At 37.1% G+C, this 25,704-nt stretch overlaps 1 protein-coding gene across 1 annotated transcript in view; it reads right to left on the bottom strand.

The window, feature by feature from the left end:
- ST18 (suppression of tumorigenicity 18, zinc finger) overlaps positions 1-25,704 on the bottom strand; it is a gene marked incomplete at its 5' end in the record, with an annotated part of 71,893 nt that overhangs the window by 11,531 nt on the left and 34,658 nt on the right. The window contains 6 exons of the mRNA XM_010024193.1: positions 2,111-2,179; positions 3,007-3,069; positions 6,472-6,587; positions 12,535-12,780; positions 20,810-21,021; positions 24,166-24,371. Of these exons, the coding sequence (XP_010022495.1) occupies positions 2,111-2,179; positions 3,007-3,069; positions 6,472-6,587; positions 12,535-12,780; positions 20,810-21,021; positions 24,166-24,371 (912 nt within the window). The remainder of the gene's footprint in view (positions 1-2,110; positions 2,180-3,006; positions 3,070-6,471; positions 6,588-12,534; positions 12,781-20,809; positions 21,022-24,165; positions 24,372-25,704) is intronic.

The raw sequence follows: 25,704 nt of genomic DNA, 5'->3' as shown, positions 1-25,704 counted from the left end.
GTATGTTTTAATTTGATGACTTTAGATTGCTCTGTGCAATAAGAATCCTCAGATAAAATATTTTTTGAATCTGAGTCAAAGGCTCACTTTCTGAACAGATCTTCCTTATTTCCAAACTGTAGATCACATGGAAGCCTTGTATCTTTGCTGGCTTAGAGTTTCATAATTAATGCCAGAATCTTATCTTGATTCTGGCAAATTAAACATGAATAACATTTGGAAAAAATACACAGCTTTTTCATATTCATGCCTAACTACATGAGGGTATTTTCATGGCCTGATTCTATGAGCATTTATGCCCTCTGCTCACATAGCAATAGTAAAATTAACTATTGATATCATATAGTATACAAGTGCAAGTGTGACTACAGTTTTTGGCATAAGATTCCATTTAGCCAACACTTACCAGAATCAGAGTTCTGTTTAAAATTTCACCTGAACTGTGTTTGCAGGAGCTGAAATAAGGTGGTACATTCATTGAAAATAATTTTATTTAGCCCTTTTTCTTTTTGCGAATTGTCTGTGAACAGATTTTGATTTTTGCTCTTTTTCTAGTTAATTGAAATTAAATGCTAAGTGCGTTATGCAACATATTTCTGTCTGTGAAATGTCCATGAACTTTGACTTTGCCTTTCACAACTCACTTATTATACATGGCGTACAGTGTGCAGTTTGTCATTTAAGTCATATGCTGTTGCTCCTCTTTCCTTATGGCATGACCAAAACTCTAGAAGCTTTAGTGGAAAAATAACCATATTGGTATGCAAATTTCCTTGTTCACACATGAATATGAGGGGGGGCCTGCATGAGGAGCAACTATTCAAAATATTTGTGTGAGTGTCTATGTATGGCAGAAAGCCAACAAAAGCAGGGACAAATATATATGACTCAGCAAACGATTTCAAATTTGTCAGCATTTTTGCAGTTCAGTTCCTTACTTTTTATACTGCTCCTTTTAAACAGACTAAACCAGAATTTTATACCTTTGAGACTCAGCAATGGAAAAACTGAAGCACTGTGCCAATGTGTCAGTTTACCTACTGGCTTTGGGAACTGCTTTGAACAGTTGCCCATACAAATGGCCTTTCTTTGCCATTTTGCTGCATCTCCAATAGGTTCAACTCTGTAGCTACGATCAGTTCAGCATTTTGTTTATAATTCAAGTTGACAGACTAGGGAATAAGACCACTAACAGATGATCTGGGGAAGCTAAACACTGAGTCAAAGCTAGATGTAGTCACTCCTGCTATTAATACCATCAGAACAGTGTAATAGTGCCATGATCAGACTTTATTTTCTTCTATCTGGTCTAAGGATGAACCTAAAGGACAGAAAGGACAGTCACAGGATTCTCCCCTTTTTACATGTATTCATGAGTTTTTCCAAGCCATTTATTATGTGATCCAATTTACAAGTTGCAGAGGGAAAGCTATGAAAGAACTCTAATTATCCTTTCCTCTTCCCCACATCCTTATTGACAAAGCCAATTCAATAACTAGATGACTGGTTGCCAGTGCCTCTCTTGACTACAGATTTTTGAAATATTCATATGTCCCTATACATCTGTCTATATAGCAGAGCCTGCACAGTCCTTTTGTAAGTGACATTTCATGGTGAGAATTATGCCAGCACAAAATCATATGACTTGATGTCTGCTTCAGTGACATTAAACTCATAGTATATGGTAGTGAATGATAAAAAATGATTTGCAGGAGTTGTCTCATTTTTAGATTTATTCTAACTAGATTTATTCTAACTAAATAATTCTGAGTTTATTCTGACTGGATCAGACTGAATTATTTGCCAGATCAGTCTCACACATTAGATATTTTCTGTTTCCCTCTGATTCAGAACTAGCATAGAACAGCATCTCTCCTAGAGTTTACAATTTTTCCCCCAGGCCCTGGTTTCTTCATGAAAATGAAGTTTTACAAAAATGAAAAAAGAGAAATGGAGAAGAGTAAACTCTATTTCCCTCAAAAGCTATCAAACTACTTCAAGTTTCAGACAAAGATTTGATGTAGCTCAGAGCAATTCAAATGAACAACTGCTGGGAACATGTTGATAGAAGATAAATTACAATAACATCTGTGCTATTATCAATACTTACTTAAGCTCCTGGGAGTTAGCAGCCATAAGGGATTTTAATGTCTTGTCAGCTAATGGGCATCCAGAAACACTGAAAAAAACCCGGTGTAAAATCTTTTACTAAAACAGAATATTTTTTCCCGCCCCAAAACAGCAACCTCCAGACAATCTATGACTTTTAATGGCAAAAAAGAAATCCTCAAATATTTGCTCTTGGCAAAGGAGGAGCAGCCAATATCCGACTAGTTCTTAAATTACTGGAAAGATATATGGTTAAGGCTAAAAGTTTCTAAGCTCCTGTAAAGCTTTGCATGGGGAAGCAGTGGGACACAGACTCCTCCCTTTCTGTTGCCTACGTAAAGGGCAGGTGGGGCACCTGGTCCATGTGGCTGGGAAAAGGCAGAAACTGCTTCCAACCTGCTCCCAAAAGGAAAGACAGGAAATTATTGTTTCAACCCCTTGGTTGACAGTTGCCTATTCTGAGGAAAATATTTAACATTCATAGATTATGTTAGCAGATCTATGAATTTCAAAGCCATTCATAGAGATATTTGCAGAAACAAAGCCATCCATAAAGACATCTGAGGAAACTTTATTTAAAATCTCCTGTACCAGCATCTGTACAGACGACACGTGTACAGTTAAGGAAATGCAGACTTTACTAAGTGACTTATCTATAGTTCTTAACAGAGAAATGCAGCTACAGCAATAAGCATATGCTGCTTAACTCTATCAGTCCATTGAGTCCAGACCTTCAGAAAATTTTACAAAAACAGGAAAACCAGGCACATTTCTGTATGGATTATTTTCTGCAAATTACTTTTGAATACTCATCCATGGTTAGTATAAAAATATTCAAAGATGACAATGGCTAAAAGAAGCTCTATTTCCTGTGTTAGGCTTCCTGTTGTTTCTTACCTGCGGTGTGATGCGTAGTTTCCTGTTACATGACCGCTACCATCACATCCTGGAGTTGGACAACTATGCAAAGAATATGCAATGAGAGATTAGAGCGTATATGATACGTCACATGGCTCACCCTACTGTGCAGCGAATGATATAATAATGTTCCTTAGGGCAAACGTTCATTATTACACATCTCAACACTGTCATGACACTTCAGAGAACTAGCAAAACTTACATGACATTTCTACTTTTCAATTATTACTTGAAGCATAGATGAAAAAAAAATTCCTATTTCCATTATGCAAGGGAGTAAAAACCTTATTTTTTAATCTATGTAATGTGAAACCACCATGCTTTGCATAATTTTTTTGGGTTAGGAATTGGGTTCTTAAAAGGACAGTTTCATTACTAGTACCAAATTTTGACAGCAATTCATAAACACTAGGGCTGAGGTTTCTCATGTCACCTATAACACAAGCCAGAGAAAACTAATATCCAAAATAATTCCCTTGAGTTCTGACTAAAATAAGTCATGTTCTTTGGAAACACATCAAATCTTTATTTGCTGACATAAGTGAGAAATTACGTGTTATGGTTGTTTGCAGAACAGAAAGTACATCTGTCCTGGTTTCAGCTGGGATAGAGTTAATTTTCTTCCTAGTAGCTGGTACAGTGCTGTGTTTTGGATGTTAATAACACATTGATGTTGGGAGGGAGCAGAGCCAGGATAGCTGACCTGAACTAGCCAATGGGATATTCCGTATCACAGCATGTCATGCTTGGGATATAAACTGGGGGGAGTTACCTGGAAGGGACCAGCTGTTGCCTGGGTCAGGCTGGGTATCAGTCAGTGGGTGGCGAGCAATTGTACTGTGCATCATTTGAGCGGTTTTGGTTTTGGTTTTGGTTTTGTTTTGTTTTGGGTTTTGTTTATTTGTTTTATTCCTCTCCTTATTTATTTCCTTTTATTATTACGGTTATTTTTATTATTGTGTTGTTGTTATATTTTACTTTATTTCAATTATTCAACTATTCTTAACCCATATTTTTCACCTCATTTCCGATTCTCCACCCCATCCTGACTGGGGTGAGGGGGGAGGGAGCGAGTGGCTGAGTGGTACTAAGTTGCCAGCTGGGATTAAACCACGTCAACATCGAGCTCATACGGCTGAAGTGCAGAATGAGCACAAAAGTTTCTCAAGATGTTTGTCAGCTGAGAAGTGATAAGAGGTGGTATACATTTAGCAGGACAGATAGGTTCACTTATATATTATTATATCACACTTCTTCTTCCAAAAGAAATATTCCAAGATGGAATATTCCAAGATGGAAATATGTTTGACTTGGAGAAGATGTTAGAACTTCTGTTTTGACTCAGCCCTTCTTCAGTCATAGCACTGAGCTCGTTTATCAAACTGGGATACAGTTCTCTGCCAGAGGGCAAAGATACCACGAAATGCAATTTGTGCATGGAGGGAGAGAGGGAGATGAATTAAGTACACTTTTCTACAGTATTTTAAAACACCAACGCTGCAGTCACTTTATAAAGGGCTGTGTTTCTTTCATTGGGCACTTGGATAAGAAGGGCAAGCAGAAGCTATACAAAAACTCCCAGCTAGCGCTTCATACCTATGAATAAGGGGTACTGAGATCCCCACCTGGCTGTTTTCTCTGAGCTGGCAGAGTGTTAGGAAGTTTTTCAAATCTGTTAAAAAGCCTTAGGAAACACTCTCATTTTCACAGCCCATTTCGACCTAAGCAGTGCAGGTATGGGCAAGAGAATTAACATGGAAAAACAGAAAGCACATGCTAGGAAGTGGTATTCATACAACAGTTCACTGCAGCTAAGCTAACCATGTCAGAAAGTTTTTCTCTGCAAGTGGTTATGTCATTTTAAAAACTTCCTCATGATGGAGCCAACTGTATTGAATTGTTCTGTACAAGTTCTGAGCTCAATGGGATCATAGAAATGTGGTATGATCCCTGTATTACCTATAGATTTTTCTGATAAAATTATTATTTAATTTTATGCACAGCTACATTTTAGATACCTATTTCTACTCATTGTTTAAAAACAATACACCACTGTAAGCTGATGGTTGCCCTAGTATTATTATTTAGGAGAGTAGAAAATTATTTTACTGACATCTCAAAACAGGTCAATATCACAAAGGAGTAAATATTACAAAAGAAAAGCCATTAGTCTTCAGCAAATAAACTCTCAGTGATTTCTGTATGCATTTGTTTTAGAAGGGACAAAACAAACATGACCTGTGGCAATTTAGATCGTGAACTACAACTACAGATACAATCTGGTGAGTAGATGACATGTAGACTGCATGGCATGAGGGGAAAGAATCTCTCTTCACAGCAGCTTGCCCAGGGAAATGTAAATTCCAGAGACAGAGGCATATCTAACTGCTTCAGTGCCACTGTGTCTGGGGAGTAGGACACAAGGTGACGAGTTGCTACACATTTGTTTATGCGTGAGCCTGTAGCAATACATTATGGACTGTCATCACTAAACGATACGGAGTGCACTTATCTAGAGAGACCTACTGTGGGTTGGGACAAAAAGAACACAGTTATAAATGATTGTTAAGCTGTAGATGACTATTAGAGTGAAAACATCATATTGGTATAAAAATGGTATTGATGTGAATCCAAAGGGGTTTTGTGAAGAGTCTAGGTGAAAGTTTAAAAAGCAACTAGTGTTAGGAGCTGGCTGGGACAATTTTACTGACCAATTCTAAACTGAAACAAGCTGCTGCATGCAGAAAATTTTAATGGAATTTCCTTGCAGTTTTAGATAGTAATATTTTGGAATTTAAAACAGAGCAAGTGAGTCTCTGTACTTGGGTAAAAAGAATATTAGCTTATTCTCTTGGAGTGTAAATTTGTGCATTCACTGGATTTTCAGTGGGACTAAATAACTAACTCTGCTTTGAAAGAAGCAGGTGAAGGACTTCTTAAACATAGATTTCCTACGGTTTGGAAAACCCTGGGACAGTTCATGTCTTGTGTTTTATCTATTTATGAACTTTGCATGCTTCCTATCTGAGAAATCCTGAGCACTACTACGCAAATTCTCCACAGTGGATTTGTAATGACAATTGTCCCAGTAAATTTTATTTAATTCTGTATGCACTAGCACAGCCAGTCTGTGGCACACTACGAAACTGTATTTTGCAGGAGTTGCCCATTTGTTATCTATCTATCTGAGGAATAAATAGTGATACCCATTATAACATTAGTCATCAAACTGTCCAGATCCCCAGGCCTACCCTGGCTTGTCTCATCTCCAAACCTCATGTCTACACAGTTGCATACCCCAATAGCAAATTAACTACCTGCAATGAACAATCATGCAAATCCCCCTGCTCAGCTCCTGCAAAACTACTCCAACCATCACTCAGAACAACAGCGCAGTTGGTCTTCACCAGGTTAGAGGAAAACACGGCATTTTTCTTGACTCACGTGATGAGTTCCTTTTTCAGATCTCTTGAATGGAGCTTGGGTTTAGGACTTGGTATGGAGACATCTCCTGGATACTTCTTTTCCTCCATGTTTTCTGGAGAGCTCACCGGATCTTTCTGAAATATTAAATGAGAATGTGACAAAAAGCTTCTTTCTTCAAGGCCTTCCATATATTCAACAAATAACTTGCTGTGGCAAGAAGAGAACCTCTTGGAAAATATTAAAAAGAAAAAAGTCTTAAGAAATGATGGAGAGAGATGAAGAAAGTTTAGTACCTCATAGTTTCAGGTTCTCATATGTAGACTTTTAAAAATGTGCAAGTATTTTAAAAGGCAAATGTTGGATTAAGCCATACACACGGAAAATTGTGTTTAGATTTATAAAATGGTGGTAAAGGCCAAAGAAAAACACACAGAGAAAATAGAAGTTGTTGAATATATAAAGTCAAGAAAAGACTTTGGCAAGTATGATCTTGTTTCTTTCTGTGCAAGTACATCATTAAGTTTTGTATATAGTTGAAGTGAGTCCTATTGTACTGTGAATTAGAAAATTGCAATAATAAATTAAAACTCCCCTATTTTATATAAACATATGTAAATGCAAGGCTTTTCAGGTCTGTAGAATAGAATGACTTATATTATTCAAAGAGCAGATTCTTGTTAAAATAAAAAATAATAAGAAGAAACTGCTTTGAAATTTTCTTAGTAACAGACTGCTAAGTGTAATTCTTGATTTCTACTGTTCATACATTAAAATCATCACTGCTACAATGCTCTTTCATGGATGGTATGGACCATGAGCATTCACTCCCTTAGGAAGGAATATGGAAATTTGGAGTCCTGAAAGGAAATTACATTTTTGTTTTCTGAAAAATCTTCTTTGATTGATCCAAAATAGCTTGGTTTACACTGTTTTGAGAATTAATGGCTTCAATCATCAGTATTTTTATGAAATATAAGTATTTTCTTTCTGGAAGGGTGCTCTGTGGATATTGGATCCACAAGAATTCTCCAAAGCCCATAGCATCAATTATCTAATCTCCGCTGATCCCTTCTGGGACTTCATGTTGGTTTTATGACTCTGTTCCAGTACTCATGTAGGTATCACCCAGAGATTACTGTCTGTAGGAGTAGAAACTGCTGCCTGTGGTTGAGAGGAGAAGCTCCCAGCTCCTGCTAAACTCATGGGGCTGGTGCCATAGATGCGCTATGCTTGTGCAGCTGATGAACGTGCCAGGACAGAGGGGCAGGGATGTCTGCAGAGCTGTTAATGTAGAGCAGAGAACTGAGGAGAATCTGGACTGAAAATGGAGATTCTGCCTAATGGGACTTGTAAGCTCTGCAGGGGTGTTTCTTCTGATAAAGCTTCCATATGGTCCTCAATTCTGGCAGCTCATCTTTGCCTATTTGGAGACTGGATCCTCAATATGACTTCCTTCTGTTTTCTGGTACTGGCTACCTACTGCCTTCTGAAACTCCCACTACACATACATATAGAAACCATGCCATATTATTGCTATATCAATTACTACTGATTTTTGCAACCACATTTGTGGGGTTATTTTGTTTCAGAATAATCTAATCTGCTACAAATATAGAAATCAAACATACATATATACAGCTTTTCTAAACACACTTTCATAGTCATTATCAAGCAATTATTTTAAATGAAAAAACCCTGATATATTTCAGGTTCTTAGAATTTTATTTGTAAAGGAAAATAGCAGATAGCAGATAAGGAGTAATAGAGAAAATTAAAAACAATGAAAGATGGTGTTAAAATGTTAGTACAGAAAAAATAAATAGTTGAAAGTCCTCCAGACATGGAAACTACGATGCTAAAAAACAAAAGTGGAAAAATGGATGTCAGCTTTGTTCAATATTCAAGATATGTCAAAGGCTGTTTTCCAGCATTGAGTTAAATCCTGGTTCCAGTGGCATGAGGGGGTGTTTTTGCCACTGCAATCCACAGAATGGGGATTTGAGTTCCTGACACTCTGTCCACAAGTTCTGACAAATCTTTTTTCTATACACATAAATTACAGGATCCTAGAGGGATCAGCAGCAGTGTAAGTCATTGTAAAATCAAAAGCGCCAAAAAGAAACAAAATGGCAACCCTCTGTTGCCAGCTGGAAGGGATCAGATGTCAAAATATCTTCAAAAAACACAGGTAAAATGGTTTATGCCTAACAAAATGGAGGCTGAACAAGTCTGGCTTATCAGTTTCCTCTCTAACAGCTACTCTGTTAGGCTACATCTGTATCACTAAAAGGAGGACCAATGCTGTGTTTCTAAAAATTTAGTTCATGGCTTGGCTGGACCCTAAGTATGTATGAAAACCAAGCACACATCAGCCTCTTCCACTTCTTGTGAAAGGTACATCTGAGAGGAGCCAGGAGTAGACGGTGGTGGAAAGTCCAGTATGTCTTTCCACTGGGATCCTGAGATGTGCAATGTACTTCAGGATGCACCTGCAGCAAACAAAGGTATTCATCCTTTTTTTTTGCTGCAAGGTATATTAGTATTTTCATATATATGCGCTCAAATGAAAGGTATCTCCTGATCTTTTGCTGGTGATGGACCAGAAACTTGTGTGTGCAAGTTATTCATGTCACTGTATGATACCAGCTGCACAGAGATTACTAGTCAAGAATTATACATATCAAGGCTTGAAACAATGCTACAGTATTGCAGTTCACAGCTTCATTTAATAGTGTTTCATTGAATCATTTAACAAAATAAGATTGTAATGAATTTTGCCATAAGTATATCTACAGCCACCAGTACAACTGATACTAGAGGGTTTAGAATTGCAGCATTTTCAATCTTTGAAATAATAAAATAATATTTTTGTTCTAAATCTTAATTGTAAACTTCCTGAATTGACTTATTAAAATTTGTAATATTTTTAAACCGACTGTTATACACACATATACATATACAAACAGCTACAATTTCATAGTAACTACTCTTTTGAAAAATTAAAAAATCTAGTAAGATCCAAAGTGGGAATACAGCTTGTTTCCCAAGAATGAGGGAGACATATAGACATTTAAACAGGTGATTTCTTCAGCATTGAGTTAGCACTTTGTGGAACACTTGGTATTATTCAAGCAGCATGAAATCTTCAGATGTGTAAAAGCTGCAAAAGGAAGACAATGCAAAGGCAATGTAGGCAAATGAATAATAAAACTGCCTTTCTATGACCTTACATCAGTACTTGTGGCCCAAAAGGGGTTGCATCTGTCTGAAATGAGTAGGTTGGACCTAAAGATTAAATACTTTTTGGTCCTCTGCATTTAGGACTGAATGTAGAGCTTCATGCCTTGGCTTGTGTTCGTCTCTAACAATTTTAGCTTTAGAGGGAGATATAATCCTTTGGGAAAACACCTTTAGTACTTCCCATTTTTTGGTCTATTAGGTGATGATCATCACAGCTAGTCAAGTCCAACCATATGTATAATTTGTCCTTTCCCATTTGAATGCATTTAAAATTAAATGGTATTAAAATTCTGAAGAATTCCAGACTAAAAGAAAAATCAGAACCAGCCTAATTGGTCCAAAACTACTATTTTCTGCAAAGAGCATGTGTGTATTCATGCATGCACCCTACAGAAAGAAAGCAAGCAATGAAACTCCATTAATGTACAGATGGAAGTTTATATTGATTTCAGCAAAGACCAGAACATAATGGTAACATGAATAACAGATAATAGCATCTGGCACTTTTAACATTTTTAAGCCCTGAAATCTTTGGAGAACTGACAGTTGAACTAACTGACAGCTCTAGTTATTTCTCGGCGCTTTCCTTTTGGAGAGATTTTGAGCTTTTTCCAAATTCAGATTTTTTTTCTAAGGGGGCATCTGGACAGGCTATTTTGCTGAGAGAGAGAGAGACAATATTTTCTGGAAATTACCACCAAAATTAAGCAACTGTTGTGCATATGAAGCAGATAACAATGAATTAGAAATAGATATAATCAGTCATTTTCTTTGCATGAGGATAACTGCTGGTCTTTGGTTTTGAAAACAGTCTCTGGCCCTGAGATCACCGATCATGTCAACACTCCCTGGGATGGCAAAAGCTCACAAAAGAGGTCTGGGCCCAGATCATTGATTAGGGATGAACAGCACAGTGTCAAAGCACTGAGTGTCAAAGCAAAGGGCAAGATTTCCTGAACACAGACCTTTGTGTCCTGTCAGGCAACCTGCCGATGCCTCCAGCTCCCTGTGCCAGTAAGGGTTTAAAGAGCCAGCCACCCATTATAGTCTTCTGAAAGTTGAGCAGGGACTGCAGGGGACATGGAGGCGCTCCTGCCACAGCTCTTTCACTGAGCTGCAGTGGCAGCAGGGAGGACGAGCAGCAAGACAGGTCCCCTGCCAAGTCTGTGACACCGATTGATCCCCTGCAGCAAGGCGTTCTCTCAAAGCTGGATGTGCTTGCTCAATATGCAGCATGAATGGGGAAGAGCCTGAGCCCTCAGCTACTGCCTTATGTCAAGCCCACTCCATAACCCTGATACAGGGATCATGGTCTCATTGATGAGGTAAGGAGAATCATCAGCCCCACAGAGGTGACTACAAAGGGCTCTTCAAGACAACCCAGACTCCAGGAAATGATTCTCTGTGTTGCAAACTGTTTCAGCAGCCACATTACGACAGATGTGTTGACAGTGCTGCCAGATTAGTTTCTTCACACAACTGAAATATCTTTTATGTCCAGGTATTTTCGGAATAGGTGTCCGGGATCCCCTAACTTCAGTCATAAATAAATTTACCCCTGTCTATGTCTTCTTGAAGTGCTAGTTTTGAACTATGAACAAAAGATCATTTTGTAATAAATATAATGTACAAATGTTATTATTAGATATATAAAACCAAATAGGGAGGAAAAGTATTTGAAACTCCATAAAATCTCCCATTTGAGACATCTTTTAGTCTGTTTCAGAAAGCTTTCACTTAGGCTCGGCTATGTTAATTAGCAAGATTTTATCTAATTAGCCTTTAAAGGTGCTGGTGGTCCTTTCCTGATTTAAGAAAAATGCAAGCAATCCATATTCTGACAGCCAGGCTCAATAGAAAAAAATAAACTCAAACTAACTAGCAGTGTAGAAGAATGAGACAGACAAAAGGAGACTATGCTGTCTTGTTGCCAGGATAGGATAAAAACAGACATGAAATAACAAAACAGAAACAAAACCAAAACCAAAACCAAAACAGTTATCAAGTTCAAAGTAGCAGTCTAGAAGATTAGGCATAAAATTACTAAATAAAAGTATTGGCTGAAATTTTAGTTTCTCTGCTTCGTTCCTGCAACTGTGTTTTCGAGTTTGGGCTTTTACATTTCCTAGGACAGGTCGAAAAGGGAAGACACCTCTACATACTCATCTAGTTTTCTATGTTGTTTGCTTGTCAGATACAAAATATCTCAACTGTTGGAAATTATGTTCAAATCTTCTTCTGTTACTTTTTATAATCAAAAGCTTCAGAAATTCCTAACAATTTTGAATTTCTGAATTTGTGCTTTCAGACTGTCTTCTGGACCTCTGAACTCGCTAGTGAGATCTAAGACTCGCTGGCAGAGATTTTTTGAAGTATGTTAAATGTAAAATAAAAATTTTTCCAATAAAAGAATATTGTAGGCATGGTTCTAAGCATGTGTTAAAACACTTAGATAATAAATTATCTAGAATTATAAAGAGGTTTTTTTGCTTTTCTTTTCCCCCCCCCAAGTGATCCCTAGGCCATTTGGGTGCATGTGGTACAGAACTGAGACATTAGGTAAAAAAATTAAAAATCATTTTCTCTTGGTGGATACCTTTGATTTCCTGATCTTAGAGACTTACAGACATTCACAAGTAGGCTCTGAGAGCAGGATTTTTCAAAGTGAGTAGTGATTTTTTATGCCATGTCCAAGATGAATTTAAAGCCAGCTCAATGTTCACAAACCTCTACATGCGGAAATTGATTCCCTTTAAAATGCACTAGACTGGTCATCCTGAAGACTGTCATATGGCCACTCATCCAAGGGAAAAAGTCACTCAGAACTTAAAAAAAAAATACCTCTTTTTCTTCTTCTTTCCTGCCATGGGTCTTACTGTAGTTGATTGGTGTATCCCAACCTTCCTGCTCACAGAGCGCCTGGTAGAAGGCTGCATTTACCAGGATGCTGCTTGTTTTGAAAGGAGAAGAGGAAGGAGTGGGAAGTGCTGTGTTGGAAGAAGTGAGAGGCATAACTTTGTCTTGGCTTCGGTTCTTTTTCATGCTCAAATCCAAAGTGCCATTTTCATCCACTTCTATCTCAGCTCCCTGACATGCAACAGGAAACAGAGACATGTTTAGATATGGACATGGTGAGGCTGCAACATAACCATGTGGTGCTTTTAAAGGATAAATTTAAATGTACGCTTTTATTTAAATTTATCTGAATCTAAAACCAGCTTTTCGATTTATATCAGTTAATGTCCAACTCTTAGGCAGACTTAAGAGTAGCTTCAGTAATGATATCCCTGCATCTCAGCTTAAACGTAGTAAGTAGAATTTAAATAAGATGCCTCTAAACCATAACCTATACACACTAAATCTAGTTTTATTTAAAAAAAGTTTAGCTTTAAATCTTCTTGATCTTTTCACTCTTACAGAGAACTATGGCCCCAATTCACAGTAAAAAGCATTAATGCATTGTTTAGGTCACCAACAGCAATATTATTATGTTTCCTCCCTTCCCCCCACACCCCAGAAACATTACAACATCTGCATCATGGAGGAGAAAAGGAAGGGGAAAGAAATATGCCTAAAAGTAGAACAGTAGGAAAAACTTTCACTAGGGTTTTGTACATCACTCAAAATAACATATTGCTATAATCATTTGCCTAGGCCACTAAGGCACAGGTCTGCACTAGACTGGAAGCTACAGGAGGATCTTTAGGAGGTTCTCCCTGAAGGTGACCTTCAGCACAAGTTGCCAAAGCCTTTGCTACCTGGGAAATACATCAAAAAGTAGCCTTTCATTACAAGGGTGTGTGCAGTTAGGGGAGAGACCCAACTGTTCTTTCCAGACTGGGAGAAGCTCTCAGAGGAGCTCCTGCTTAGCCATACAAGAAGAACAATGGAAGGAAAGCTCATTGTTCTGCCTCACCCTGTCTGACCACAGAAAAGGACTGTAAACTCCTCTTCTTGGAATGATGAAAAGCCCGTGAAAGTGCAACTTACTAATGAAAGTAACCAAAATTTCATATTGACATTCTGTGTGTATAGGGATGAGTGTAAGAGTAGTCCTTGCTATTGCCAATAATTACTGAAATCAAGTAGGGGAAGAGGTGAAAGAGCTTCTGGAGGAGTACTTGGTAGTCTAATTCTGTGTGTTGCTCTGAATAAGGTGGAAAACATTGAAAGACTATAGGGGTAATGTCATAGATCCATGCATGTAAAATTCTGTAATTAACACTGCTTTGTGTCTTTCTGTTATTGTCATCACTACTATTTTTTATTTGCATCATCATAAAGCTCAGATACAACTTGAAAATTTGGGACTAGGTATGTTAGGTGCTGTTTAACCAGAGGAGACAGTTGTATAAATCCAGATTGAGACTTCCTACCTCAAGTAATGTAAAAGTAAACCACTATCATAAGTCAATCACCTAGACTCTCTGTTGGAAATGGAAAAGAGACATGTATGTCCAGGTCACAAGTTTTCCCATCATTATTAGACCTCTTCCTTAAGAAGAGATTAGACACTGGCAAAAGGGTCCCTTTCTCTTTTTTCCCATTAACTGTTGCTGGAGCTTGATGGTCAGTCAACCATTTAATAGCTAAAGATAGGGCAATGAAACTTCTCTTTGTTTGAAGATCTTAAAAAGAGTTGAGGTGAAACAGGGAATTCTTCCCTTGTGCTGAAAGTGTGACATGGCCACCCTGGCTGGACTGAAAACACAAGCTTCCTTAATGCAGCCTTGTCTTCTATCACTGCCAGTGGTGACTCATTTAAAGGTAAAATATGCCTGATGAAATCTTTTTAATCAGAAGTGAAATGTTGGTAGAAAATGAAAATTTAGGGCCCAACAATCTCTCCTCACTCAGACAGCTTGACTCCATTTTATATCCATGGGTCTAAGACAGATGCCCACCTAGACTGAAGCACTACCAAGCCATCTGCTTGCCCCCCATTCAGAAACTCAGGCATCTCTTGTTTGCTGCTTCTGCATAGCAAAGTTCACATTTCCAATCATGCAGCTTAAAGAGAGAGATGTTTTATTATATTTATGGGAAGTAAACACACTTCTAATATGTTCGTACTAAGATGCTTTGGTTATATCTTTCTGCCCCTTTTTAGTAAATAGTTTAATCTCCTGTGATAGTTTTAAGCCCTGAATTTGACAGTGCGGCTTATCCTGGATAATAACTTAGTAACCACAACATCTTACGCCATCTGTATAATATCAAATACATTTTTATACCAGCATTAATAAACCTTAGTTACAAAAATCCAAGATATTAACTATATCAGTGCCAAGTGCGTACTCCAGGATCTGACAATATAGCTCTGCCATGATCGCCCCAGTGTTTTTTGGCTTCATAGTTGATATGTAACTATAGCAATGAAACAGAGCTACAGTAATCAAGTTTAATGGCCAATGTAAAGTAAAATGCTAAATATTGTAGTTGTTGACATTTTTCATAATAAAAAAACTTGGGTTAAGTCTGCACAACCAACATTCTCATAAAATTCCAGACCTCTGTGACAGATGGCTTAGGAAAAGAAGCCATGTGACTGGGCTGCAGTAGTTTTATAGTGCAAACCCCATAAATAGTGCAGATTCTCTGTCAGTGACAAAATTTCAGATACTCAGAAGGCAATAGAGACAACAAAAAGGACCCAAAACAATCAAGGTCCCCTCCTTGGTGAAGCTAGACATAGAAAAATAACAGGAAATGCTTTGTGTCTGGGACATGGGTACCATTAGTCACAGAAAGGAGCTCTGGCTGATAAGCAGAACATTTACTAATGTGGAAATTTAAAGCTTTCCCAACACTTTCCTGAAATTCACATAGAAGTTGGGTTGTCCAACGTGTACCTAATTCTGATCAGGGAAGGTTGGGCTGTGTGTTTGTGAAGTAGTGTACAGATGGGGTTTAAGTGAGCTCACAGATGCACACAACAATTAAATATAGTCATGGAAAAAATACCCCTTTTTGCCCATTGCAGGATGGATCACAGGTTTACGGGATGGCTTTTTATTCAGAATAGTATAAAAGAGCTATCACTTTGCTGCCTTCATAGCAAACTCCAAATGGCAGAGCGGAAAGAGAGGATAGTCAGAGATACTGCTCCTGTTTTCATTCCTACTCTCATTCCACCCTCCTCTCAATATGTCTCCTTTGCTTGTTTTACCACATTTTTTTTACGTTATTTTTAAAATGGAACTAAAAAGACAAAAATGGCAAATGGCAAAAAACCCTGGAGCGGTGCTATGACATGTTGACAGAAAATGGCACTTACTATGCTTAGCTCAGACTTGTAAAGGCTGTGTTCTCAGTGAAGGCAAGATCTTATTACTGTCGACTCTAGTGCATGTGTGAACAGGCCTATATTTATCCATTTAGCATGACATATTTAAAATATAGCTACCAAAACAATGTAAACTGTTCTGATTCTTTGTTAAAAATGTAAGTAAAATAAAGATGCATATGTAACTTTTTATTTCCTAACTTACATAACTTTGTGGCTGTGTAAATCTTGGGAGCCTGATTTTGATCTTATTTACATTTACACTGGTGTAAACCAGGAAAAAAATCCACTGAAGCAATGAAGAAAAGTCAGTGAGGGTGAGAGGATACATACAATACTTAAATTCAGGTTACTCGTTATCTACTCCCACATCAGTGACAGTGTAATCACCCCTGCAGGTTTCACAAGCAGCTGTAAAAAGGATTCCAGAACTAAAAATGAGAGAAAAATGATTGAAGTATATTTTCTTTATTCCAGGATCTACTCAGTGAAAAGATAGAGTACTCTACTATGAACATATGTCTAAAATGAAGACTAATATAAACATGCTCCATCCCTGGCAGTGTTCAAGGCCAGGTTGGATGGATTTTTCTGTGACATGGTTTAGTGTGAAGTGTCTCTGCCATGGAACTAGATGATCTTAAGGTCCTTTCCAACCTTAACTATTCTATGATTCTACGTAAATAAAAAATGGTCTCTATCTCTTCAAATGCTTTGTACTTTAACACAAAACTTTTTCAGCCTCCATTTTATTTCATGACATAAATATCACAGAATATTTTTGAGTACATTATAAAGTCTTGTTCTTAGAACTGAACTACATCAACTAAAACAATAAAGGAAGTGGGGTTTTGTGGCAAATCACTCCCACATTTTTTCATATGCTTTTGGTCCATCTGATCACTCACAACATTTAATACTCTGTAGTATGTCTCCAGTAATGATTACAAGTTAAGCTTTATCTCATGGCTGGATCAGAAAGAGTGAATTATTTTGTCTTATTTCAAATCTGTGACCTTATGGAGTTTGTATCATTACATGTAAGGGGGTTTATGTATTCTTTGTTCGGCATCAGCCATACAACCTAATACTAAGTAAGTGTAAAGAAACATCATCATCAATGATTCTGCATTTCCATTAGCAGTTCAGTCTAGTTTGGAAAGCTCTAAAGAGCTCTTCAGTTCTGGTATTGGGAGCAATTTGAAGCTAGTATCTTGCCATGCGTGTGAATACTATTCTTAATACAACACCATCCAGAAGAGTACATTTTTTTTATTCCCAGCCAATAAACATACATGCACCTGGACCTCAGTTCTGCTGACTTAAATTTAAGCAATTGAGTTCTTCTGCAGCAAATTAAAATACTAATTTGGGTCAAAATAAGAAAATTTATAACTGTCCAGCAGCATCTGAGACAAAAAATGAAGTCACAATTACAGCCCAGAGCAATTCACAAATTAAAAAATGCTAGCCAAGAGTATACTCAAGGAGCAATATGCACAGCAGTATAACAGGATGGTACCTAGTGATACTTTTGGCTGATTTTTCATCCTGTATTTAGGCTTTAAGGTATTTGGAGTAAAGGACTGCCTGACAAATGTGCTGAGAACTAACTACATTGTTGAAATAATTGATGTAATTATCACCATCATCAATATCCAAGAATGGGGATATGACATAATTTTGTTCAAAACCAGAATTTTAACTTTAAATGATTTTAGCAAGTGTCATTTTTTTTTGTTTTCTTTCAATGCATAGTGTGCATATGCCATTTTGTCTAAACAGGTGGGAAAAACACCAAAACAGTCAGCAAAATGTTTGGCAAGCAGTAATGATGAGGATACAGATAAACTCTATTGCTTGTAGCTGCCTCTGTGAGACATGAATGTGGTGAGGGCTGCAAATAGGGAAGATCACTGGATGTTTAAATGATGTAGACCCTTGCACTATGCCAGAAATTGCAGGCTAAGCTGTCTAGGGGGATTCTTCTACTAACTTCAATGCAAGTCGAATGAAGCTACATAAACTGCAAATCAAATGCAATCAGGAGACAGGTTTGGGGTACTGGTCACATGAGAATTAGGCTGATCAGGATTATATTCAGGGGAACAGTTTACTACAGTGCCAAGTGGAGGTTGAAATGCTGACAATGTAAGATTAATGTGGTTTTAATTATTTTTTAAAGCAATATCATCAAGGTATCTGATGATGCTAGTATTTTGTATGCAGCTGATAGATAACTCATAGATAAAATTTAGGATCCATTTTACTACTCATTTCAGAACAAATTTATTCTTTAAATTTCTTAATTTATAAATTCATAATTTTAATCTTGAAATATTTGATAGATCACCTTTGTACATTAGATATCTTTGGAAGTTTTGTTTCCCAATGGTACTGTTAATGTGCAATCTATTTTCTCTGTCTTTGCTACCCTTCCCTTTCTTGTTTTGGCTTAGACTCTCTGTTTTAAACCGATACATAATATATTTGAAAATCATGCTAATCAGGCTTTCTTAGGCAAAGGAGCAAAGGAATGTGGCAAAGGGCAGGGCTGAGAGGTCTGGTTCTATGGGGCTCTGAACACAGCCACCCCACACAGGTATTTTCAGATTTGGGGAATGTGTGTGCTATCAGGAGCAGAAAGAGGAAATCATTAACTCTGTAGTCATCTGTTGATGCTGCATTATTTGAGCCCAAACACTGATAAAATATCAAGAGCATTTTTATTATCTAAAAATTTGTAAGAATAATTCTAGCAGTTAAACATTTACCTTTGTGGTCAATACTGGCCACAGAAAAAAAAAAATCAGAAACATCAATAAATACATAATAGTCTCTAAAAAATAGCCTTATTTTGTCCTTCATATTTTAGAATCAGAAAGCATATTCATTGAAGAGAGTCTGATGATTTACTTCCACAATTTTTGTTTGAATCCTGTATGATAATACTAATAATAGCCAAAACCAAATAAAAATGGGTTTTGTCTCATTTTGGCCACGGAATCTGTTTGGGACTTACTTGCCTGTGTTCTGGCCAGAAGCTAATTCTGATTCTTCTGTCAGATGTTTTGTAGCTCTATGCCCTCCAGAAAATCTGGCAAAAGTGTAGGCAGGCAGATAGCAAGGTATGAAGGTGATTTTCTTTTAGGCTAGATTCCTGGCTGTGAAAAAGGAGTAAGCTATGTGCCCCAAGTGTCCGTCCATATCGTTAGTATTATGTTCACTTCCATTCAAACCTTCCCCATGATTTGGCAACTGTGAAGAAGGTACAGAGGAGAAAATCTTTGGGTTATGCCTGGTCCCTTTACTGCTCTTCTCTGGCAAGAAAGGTCTGTTGGTGAGGTCAGCCAAAGGCTGTGGCAGCAATTTAATCCAGCCATTGGCATCAGTATCATCTACTGAAGACTGGTGGAAGGAGCTTTTTGGAGCAGATATCAGGGATGGATCAGTCATCTGGGAAAGGTTCTGTGAGCAATCCTTGGGGCAGATAATGTCTGAGTTACAGGGAATGCATGTGGACACACCTGAAAAGTCTACCCCGTGGCATCTCCCAACATCAATCTCAAGATCCAAGACTTTACAAGTAGAAATCAAAGGCAGTAAAAGAGGGGATAACGCTCTGCAAAGCTTCAAGGCTTGGAATACCTAACAAGGTAATGCTCTGATGATAAAATTAATAGTTCCAGTCAAAGGATAATTGCCAACCTCTTAGCAATGGTGAATGAAGACCTAACTAAATTGTAGACCAATAGTTATGGAAGCCACCTCTAGCCAGACTGAGCTAAAATAGACTAGGTAGAGAGACACTGAGTTGCAGAGAAATAGGTCATCTGTTTTTTGGAGCACACATAATGACTCAGAGACCCACAACAGAAACACACCTGCTACTCTGTGTTTCAACAAATACACCTCTTTTCATTCCCCAGTGATTTCTTCTCAAGTTCTTGTAATGGCACCCTCTCATCTACACAGAGCTTTAAAAAGTTTCATTGCAGTGGAGCATGTGTAACTTTAATAGAAAAAATAATCAACAATGCTCCCACAACCACAGTCATCAGAAGAAAATCTTGTCTATTTTCATCAGCAGTATAATACTATGCAATGGCACAGAAAATAAGGCTCATAGCTCACACAGTACCATTTGTAAATCATAAAGATCTGTGAGGAAACGCAGAGCAGAAACTAAAACGTGAAAGCCACACAAACATCTACGATATTAGGCAGCTTTCCATTATGACAGACTTGCCCAAATTATCTATCTCCAAACACTGTGGGCCTGATTCTCCTTTCTTGCCAGCAGAAAGGAGAATTTTACTAGTCAGATGTTATTTTCCTCCCTACACCTTGTCAAACTGTCATGAACTCCAAATACAACAGACTTGATAGGTGTAGTTCTGTTCCATTGCTAGCAAAATACCATTTTAATTAATAACATGATTATTACTTTTTTTTTTTTAAACCAGCCTCCAAAATGGTCGCTTACAGCAGGTTTCTGGGGGAGGAAAATTCCCTCTTTAAACAGATCTAACTCATTATCCACCACAGATTGTTGATGGGTTTCAAATAACCTTCTTTTTTCCTCCCACAAAACTCCCCCCTTGTATTTAAGGCTCAATTATGAAAAGAGTTAACAACATAATTCCTGCTATTTATTTATTTTTATCAGAACTGGTCACTGTGTTACTGATTTTTTCTCTGTTTCTCTTCAAAAGAGCATGCAAACAGAAGCCTCTTTTTTTGGGATTTAATGCAGTCACTAACATGAAAGACAGTTTATTCGCACAGTTCAGTAGCTAGCACACCCTCCAGGTTCTTGGACTACCCTACCTTGGCAGACAGACTCTGTGGTTTGTTGGAGAGGATCTCTGCTGCTTCCCTGCAGCGGGTGGAAAGGTTCAGGATAGCAGCAGCTGCTGCTATGTGGGTGTCTTCACTACATTGACCGTAGCTATAAGAGTTGGCATGGCAAGGGCTCTGTGTGTGGGCGCTAGCACTAGGCAGTCGATTAGAAAATTTCACTGGATTTGAAAAATGCTTTGCTGTTGAAGAGAGATTTGATTAGCAATCGCACATATGAGATTTTTCCCATTAAATAGTTTTTGTTTCTCAGACTACAATTTCATAGCATTAAAATGTTTGAAGAATACATTTAAGACAATCCACTTGCTACTGGCAGTAAGGGTTTGCTGTAAAAATGGCTTCAGAAACACAATAATTTCATTTTTATCTGACAAATACACATCTTTCAACAAAGAACCCAACCGAAGACTTTTACTTAGATTTTACTCGTTCTTTACCCAGGCACTGAAAGCAATGATGTTCAAGAAAAGACTGACAAGGCTTAACGTGTTATGCGTCGTGACCTGAAAACAGTGGTGGGCAAATGCAATTGTAAATTTATGCTTATAAAGATTCCTCTTGGAGCTCTATCGTGTAAAAAAACAACAGTGGCTTGTCCAGTCTTAGCTAAAACAACACTGCTTACCCTACTTAGATGAATAAGTCTGTTATTTAAATAGTTTTGCTTATGTGAGTAAGGAGAAGAAGACCAGGCTCCTGAATGAACCAGAGTAAGCAGATAAGAATATTACCTTTTAGGAATATTCAGTTCTGATTTTGTGGAAATTTTCAGAATTTTAAGTCTACACTATAATAAATTAAAAAGTATATTGACAATTAGCGTCCAGCATGTAACTGATCTTGGCTCACTGTCTTATGTTGGCCATTAGACACAAAGAGGTCAGTTGAGAATGAAAAATTAACAGGTGAACAGAAAAGCAGTTTCACAGACAGAAGGATTGTGTGTAGCTCTTTGTTTTCTGCTCCATCATAAACATTTATTCTAAAACAGGTAGAACAAATTCTGCTCTCTGGATTTTGGATTTTGAGATGTCATTAACTGTTACAGGAAAAGCACAGCACCGTGGTTTCAGCTTTCAGGAAGCAACAATCACTTCTTTGTCTGTAGGTCTCACAGTGTCCTACAAAGATAAACTAAGTAAAATCCAATTTCTCAACCTACACCCAGATACAAGAAGAACATTTCTGCGTATGACCATCTGCTTGCTCTGTAAAGATCTGAGCCCCAAAGCTCTGGATCCCTTTGGATGTAGAGCTTTAGCTGAGTGCATTTTAATGCTAAGGCCTACAGAAGACATTGACGAACTCATCTATTCTCAAACTTGGGATGCTCTAAAAGAAATGCTTGCTTGTGTGCACCAACTGTAACTGAATGCCATATTCAGTTGTTTTGAGTACTGGAGGCATCTCAGTAGAGCAATACATAAAATCTCATGATTCAGTTCTCGTTTTTACCAGTACAAATGATTTCTCCACTCTGCTGAAAAACTGTAGCACAAACACGAAGGTCTACATTTTTAGCAGTTACCACGCCTAACTTAAAATTATAATTAAAGAGCAAAAAAAGTGCATTTTCCATTACACACCTTAAAAGATTAAAGAAAAAAAAAGCAAAACCAGGCAATGAAAGGTGCATGTTTTGTTAACAAATCAAGTTTGTAAGTGCAGAATCTACACAGGGCTAATGATGGGCTTTTGGCTAGCTACATATTTACACAGGACGCTAAACCAATCACTACATCATCAGCTTCTTATTGCCAACTTTTGTATATCTGCATAAAGCACTCACCTGCTCTTTTACTTTCACCTTTCCATTAAAATAATAGCTGCACACTGCAATCTTTGCAAGAACAACAGGCTGCAAACTTCAGCCCTGATATACATTATATGTAAATTGCATATGTATGTATTTGTGTTTGTATAAAAACATTTCAATCATTTTTTCCTTGAAATGAACCTGTGAAATAGACATACATCTGTGCAAAGAGACAGCTAATAGAGGATATTCAATTTTACAAACAAAATTGGAAAAGCTGCCACCCAAGAAACTGGCAATGCACATATTTGCTTTCATTTGAACAAGCCTATTTTCCACGCCAGATAAATATCTACTTTTCATTTGTAATTTTAAAGAGGGTATTTATATATATACACAAACACATAGATACCTACAAACACATATGTGTGTGTGTGTGTTTTCTTGGACACATACACTAATAAATATATCGATATACAAATTTTATAAACATATAAAACATGTATAATATTATCTAGAATTAAAAGTCTATTGTATTAATTGTTTTAATTATATTTTTCTAATTATATATGCATATATACATATATAAATTTTTCTGCTTTTCTGTTCACCTATGAGTGTTCTGCTTTGATGGAATAAGTGGGAATCAATTTGTTTTTCTTTTTTGCTTTCCATTATGAATTTTTTGTCATGAACAAAAGAAAAACCAACTAAAGAGTCTTTTGTCACATTGTTTTGGATCTATTTTCTTCTGGACAAAATACAGTGCAATGAAACCCATTTTTTCCATTTCCCTCATTGCAACAGAATCCTTTGTTTCTCTGAACTAAAGAGTATTTTATAATGGTCAATACAATGGCAGAATCTTGCTGAAGTTTCCCATGCAGATTGTGAATAGCTTCTGCAATAAGTAATCAGTGTTTGCACTGTGGTATCTCATTTATACAGAGTAGTACCTCAGCAAATCTGTAAGTGATGCAAGCAGAGGAGACCTGGAAACAATTTGATGCATTGGATGTGTCTGCAATACAAATATGATGTAGTACAGAAATATGAGATTTCAAAATTAACTCACTCCAGGCCTGGAAGTAGTGCAGCCAAGGCACATGGTCATCTAGGAGGAATAATACCTGTATGGATGAATCTAAAAGGTGTCTGAAATGCCTCTAAAATCTAGCTTGGATTTCTTTGTACTATAATTCATTGCATCTTGTGCAGACACATTCCATGGGACTTCTCATGGCACATAAATTTACCAAAATTTAGCCAAGGAAGAAGGTATCAGATACGACATAAACCATTCCTTTCTGGTACTCTTTGCCCTGATAATTGCTTTAAAAGTAACATCAAAAAAGTAAACCTTCTAGTGATGATGATACTTAGCACTCTAACATTTTATATTTAGCAAACTAGTGATTACATTTAACATTGTGGTCACAAGTGGTTAAATATGCTACCTACTGAGATTTTTTGAATTCTAGAAATTTGAAAGTAAAACAAAATGACAGCAAACAATATCATTAACATTTTGCCCATTTTCCAAGACATAATGGAATTTCAAGCTTACATTCAAGGAACTGCGGTGTTTTTCGTCCTTGTGCTGCAGGTGCTGTTGTGCGTTTGCCGAAGACTTGTGCATCAAAGCTGGCATAATCAAATGGTACTTTCCCAAATTTCTCCTGTTCTTTCACCAGGGTGGCTCTGGAGGAGTTGACTGGCTGTGAAGTTCTGTAATTGTACTGAGATACCTCAGGCTGCTTTGCTAAATTTGTCCTGCAGAGAAGAGGAAAAAAAATGAATGAGAAAGACAAGAATATCTTAAATTAACCTTTTCTTGTAAAATAGGATACAGCTGCATCTCAGTATCAGAAAGTGTGCTGTTATCACATGTAAAACTTAATCGTAGGTGTATACAAGAAGTAAATAACATACATATGGTGGATGATCTGGAAGTTAGAGTACTTTGACTTTCTTAAAAAAAGTTCAAAGCTGAGGACTAAAAAAGTCTAGTACTCTCTAGTAATGATGTGGACTACTTACGTACAAGAAAGACACTCACTTACTTCTAGATTACTACCAGTAGGATAGTGCTTCCTTTATTTCTAAAAATTGTCTGTATTTTTACTAGCCAAAGGACTTGTGGTTTTATGGATCACTATTGTTCTCACTTTACTGTGAATGAGTATGGTATAAATATAAGATGATCCAAAATAATTGCTTCTGTTATTTGGGAGGAACAAATGATATATGGCATGTTATTTCATTTAGTTACTGTTCAGTAACTACTTGTCTTTAGTAATTTCCTAAGGACTTTTCATATGTAGAGTTAAGGCACGTGCAGTTGGCAGACACATGGACATAATATTGTGTAATGGCTCTGAAGGAACCATTAGAACTGATCATGTCAATAATCCACAAATTAAAGTGTCCCTAAATAGACCTGAATATAATAGGTTGTAATGGTCGTGGTGCCAATGATGTGCAAATTATGCTTGTCTGTAGGGCCCATATAACTCTCAAACAAAATAACTATTGCTATAAAAAATGTTTCCCCTTTTTGATGCCATTATATAAAAAATGAATTTAACTAAACCAATAAACTTAAAATTAAGAAACTCAAAATATGAATTATTTAATGGTGAAGAAAGAGAATGAGCAGAGTTCTCAACCCTTTCAGGAAACATGTTACTTATGGGATCACTGGATTACACCTTCAAAAAGAATCACAAAATAGATGAGGACTGAGCTGCTAAAAGTGCAATAAGGTCAAAGCGATCTTTAATCAAATTTCAGTGGCCACAATATTGTAACGAAGGAACAGTTCTTGAAAATTGTTTAAAAAAATTCAGCAAGATGGGAAATTTGGTTTACAAAAGAAAGACATTTGAGAACCATTAATTAAGCTTTGTGTGTTAATGTAAGATTTAGTACAATAGATTTGAATGGTTTTTAAAAGATACATCTTAGATCTTTAATGCCAGCCACATGTACAAGAACCAGAAGAAAACTGCTGGTGAATTTTGAGATACAGCAAGTAATTTAGCTTTGTAGAGGTTTATCCTGGAAAACTGAGTTACCCCCTGTAGCTGAAACCTGAAATGGGGGA

Source organism: Nestor notabilis, unplaced genomic scaffold (genome assembly GCF_000696875.1).
Source record: "Nestor notabilis isolate BGI_N333 unplaced genomic scaffold, ASM69687v1 scaffold24171, whole genome shotgun sequence".
Taxonomy (NCBI): domain Eukaryota; kingdom Metazoa; phylum Chordata; class Aves; order Psittaciformes; family Psittacidae; genus Nestor; species Nestor notabilis.
This window is presented reverse-complemented; position numbering and strand designations above follow the sequence as displayed.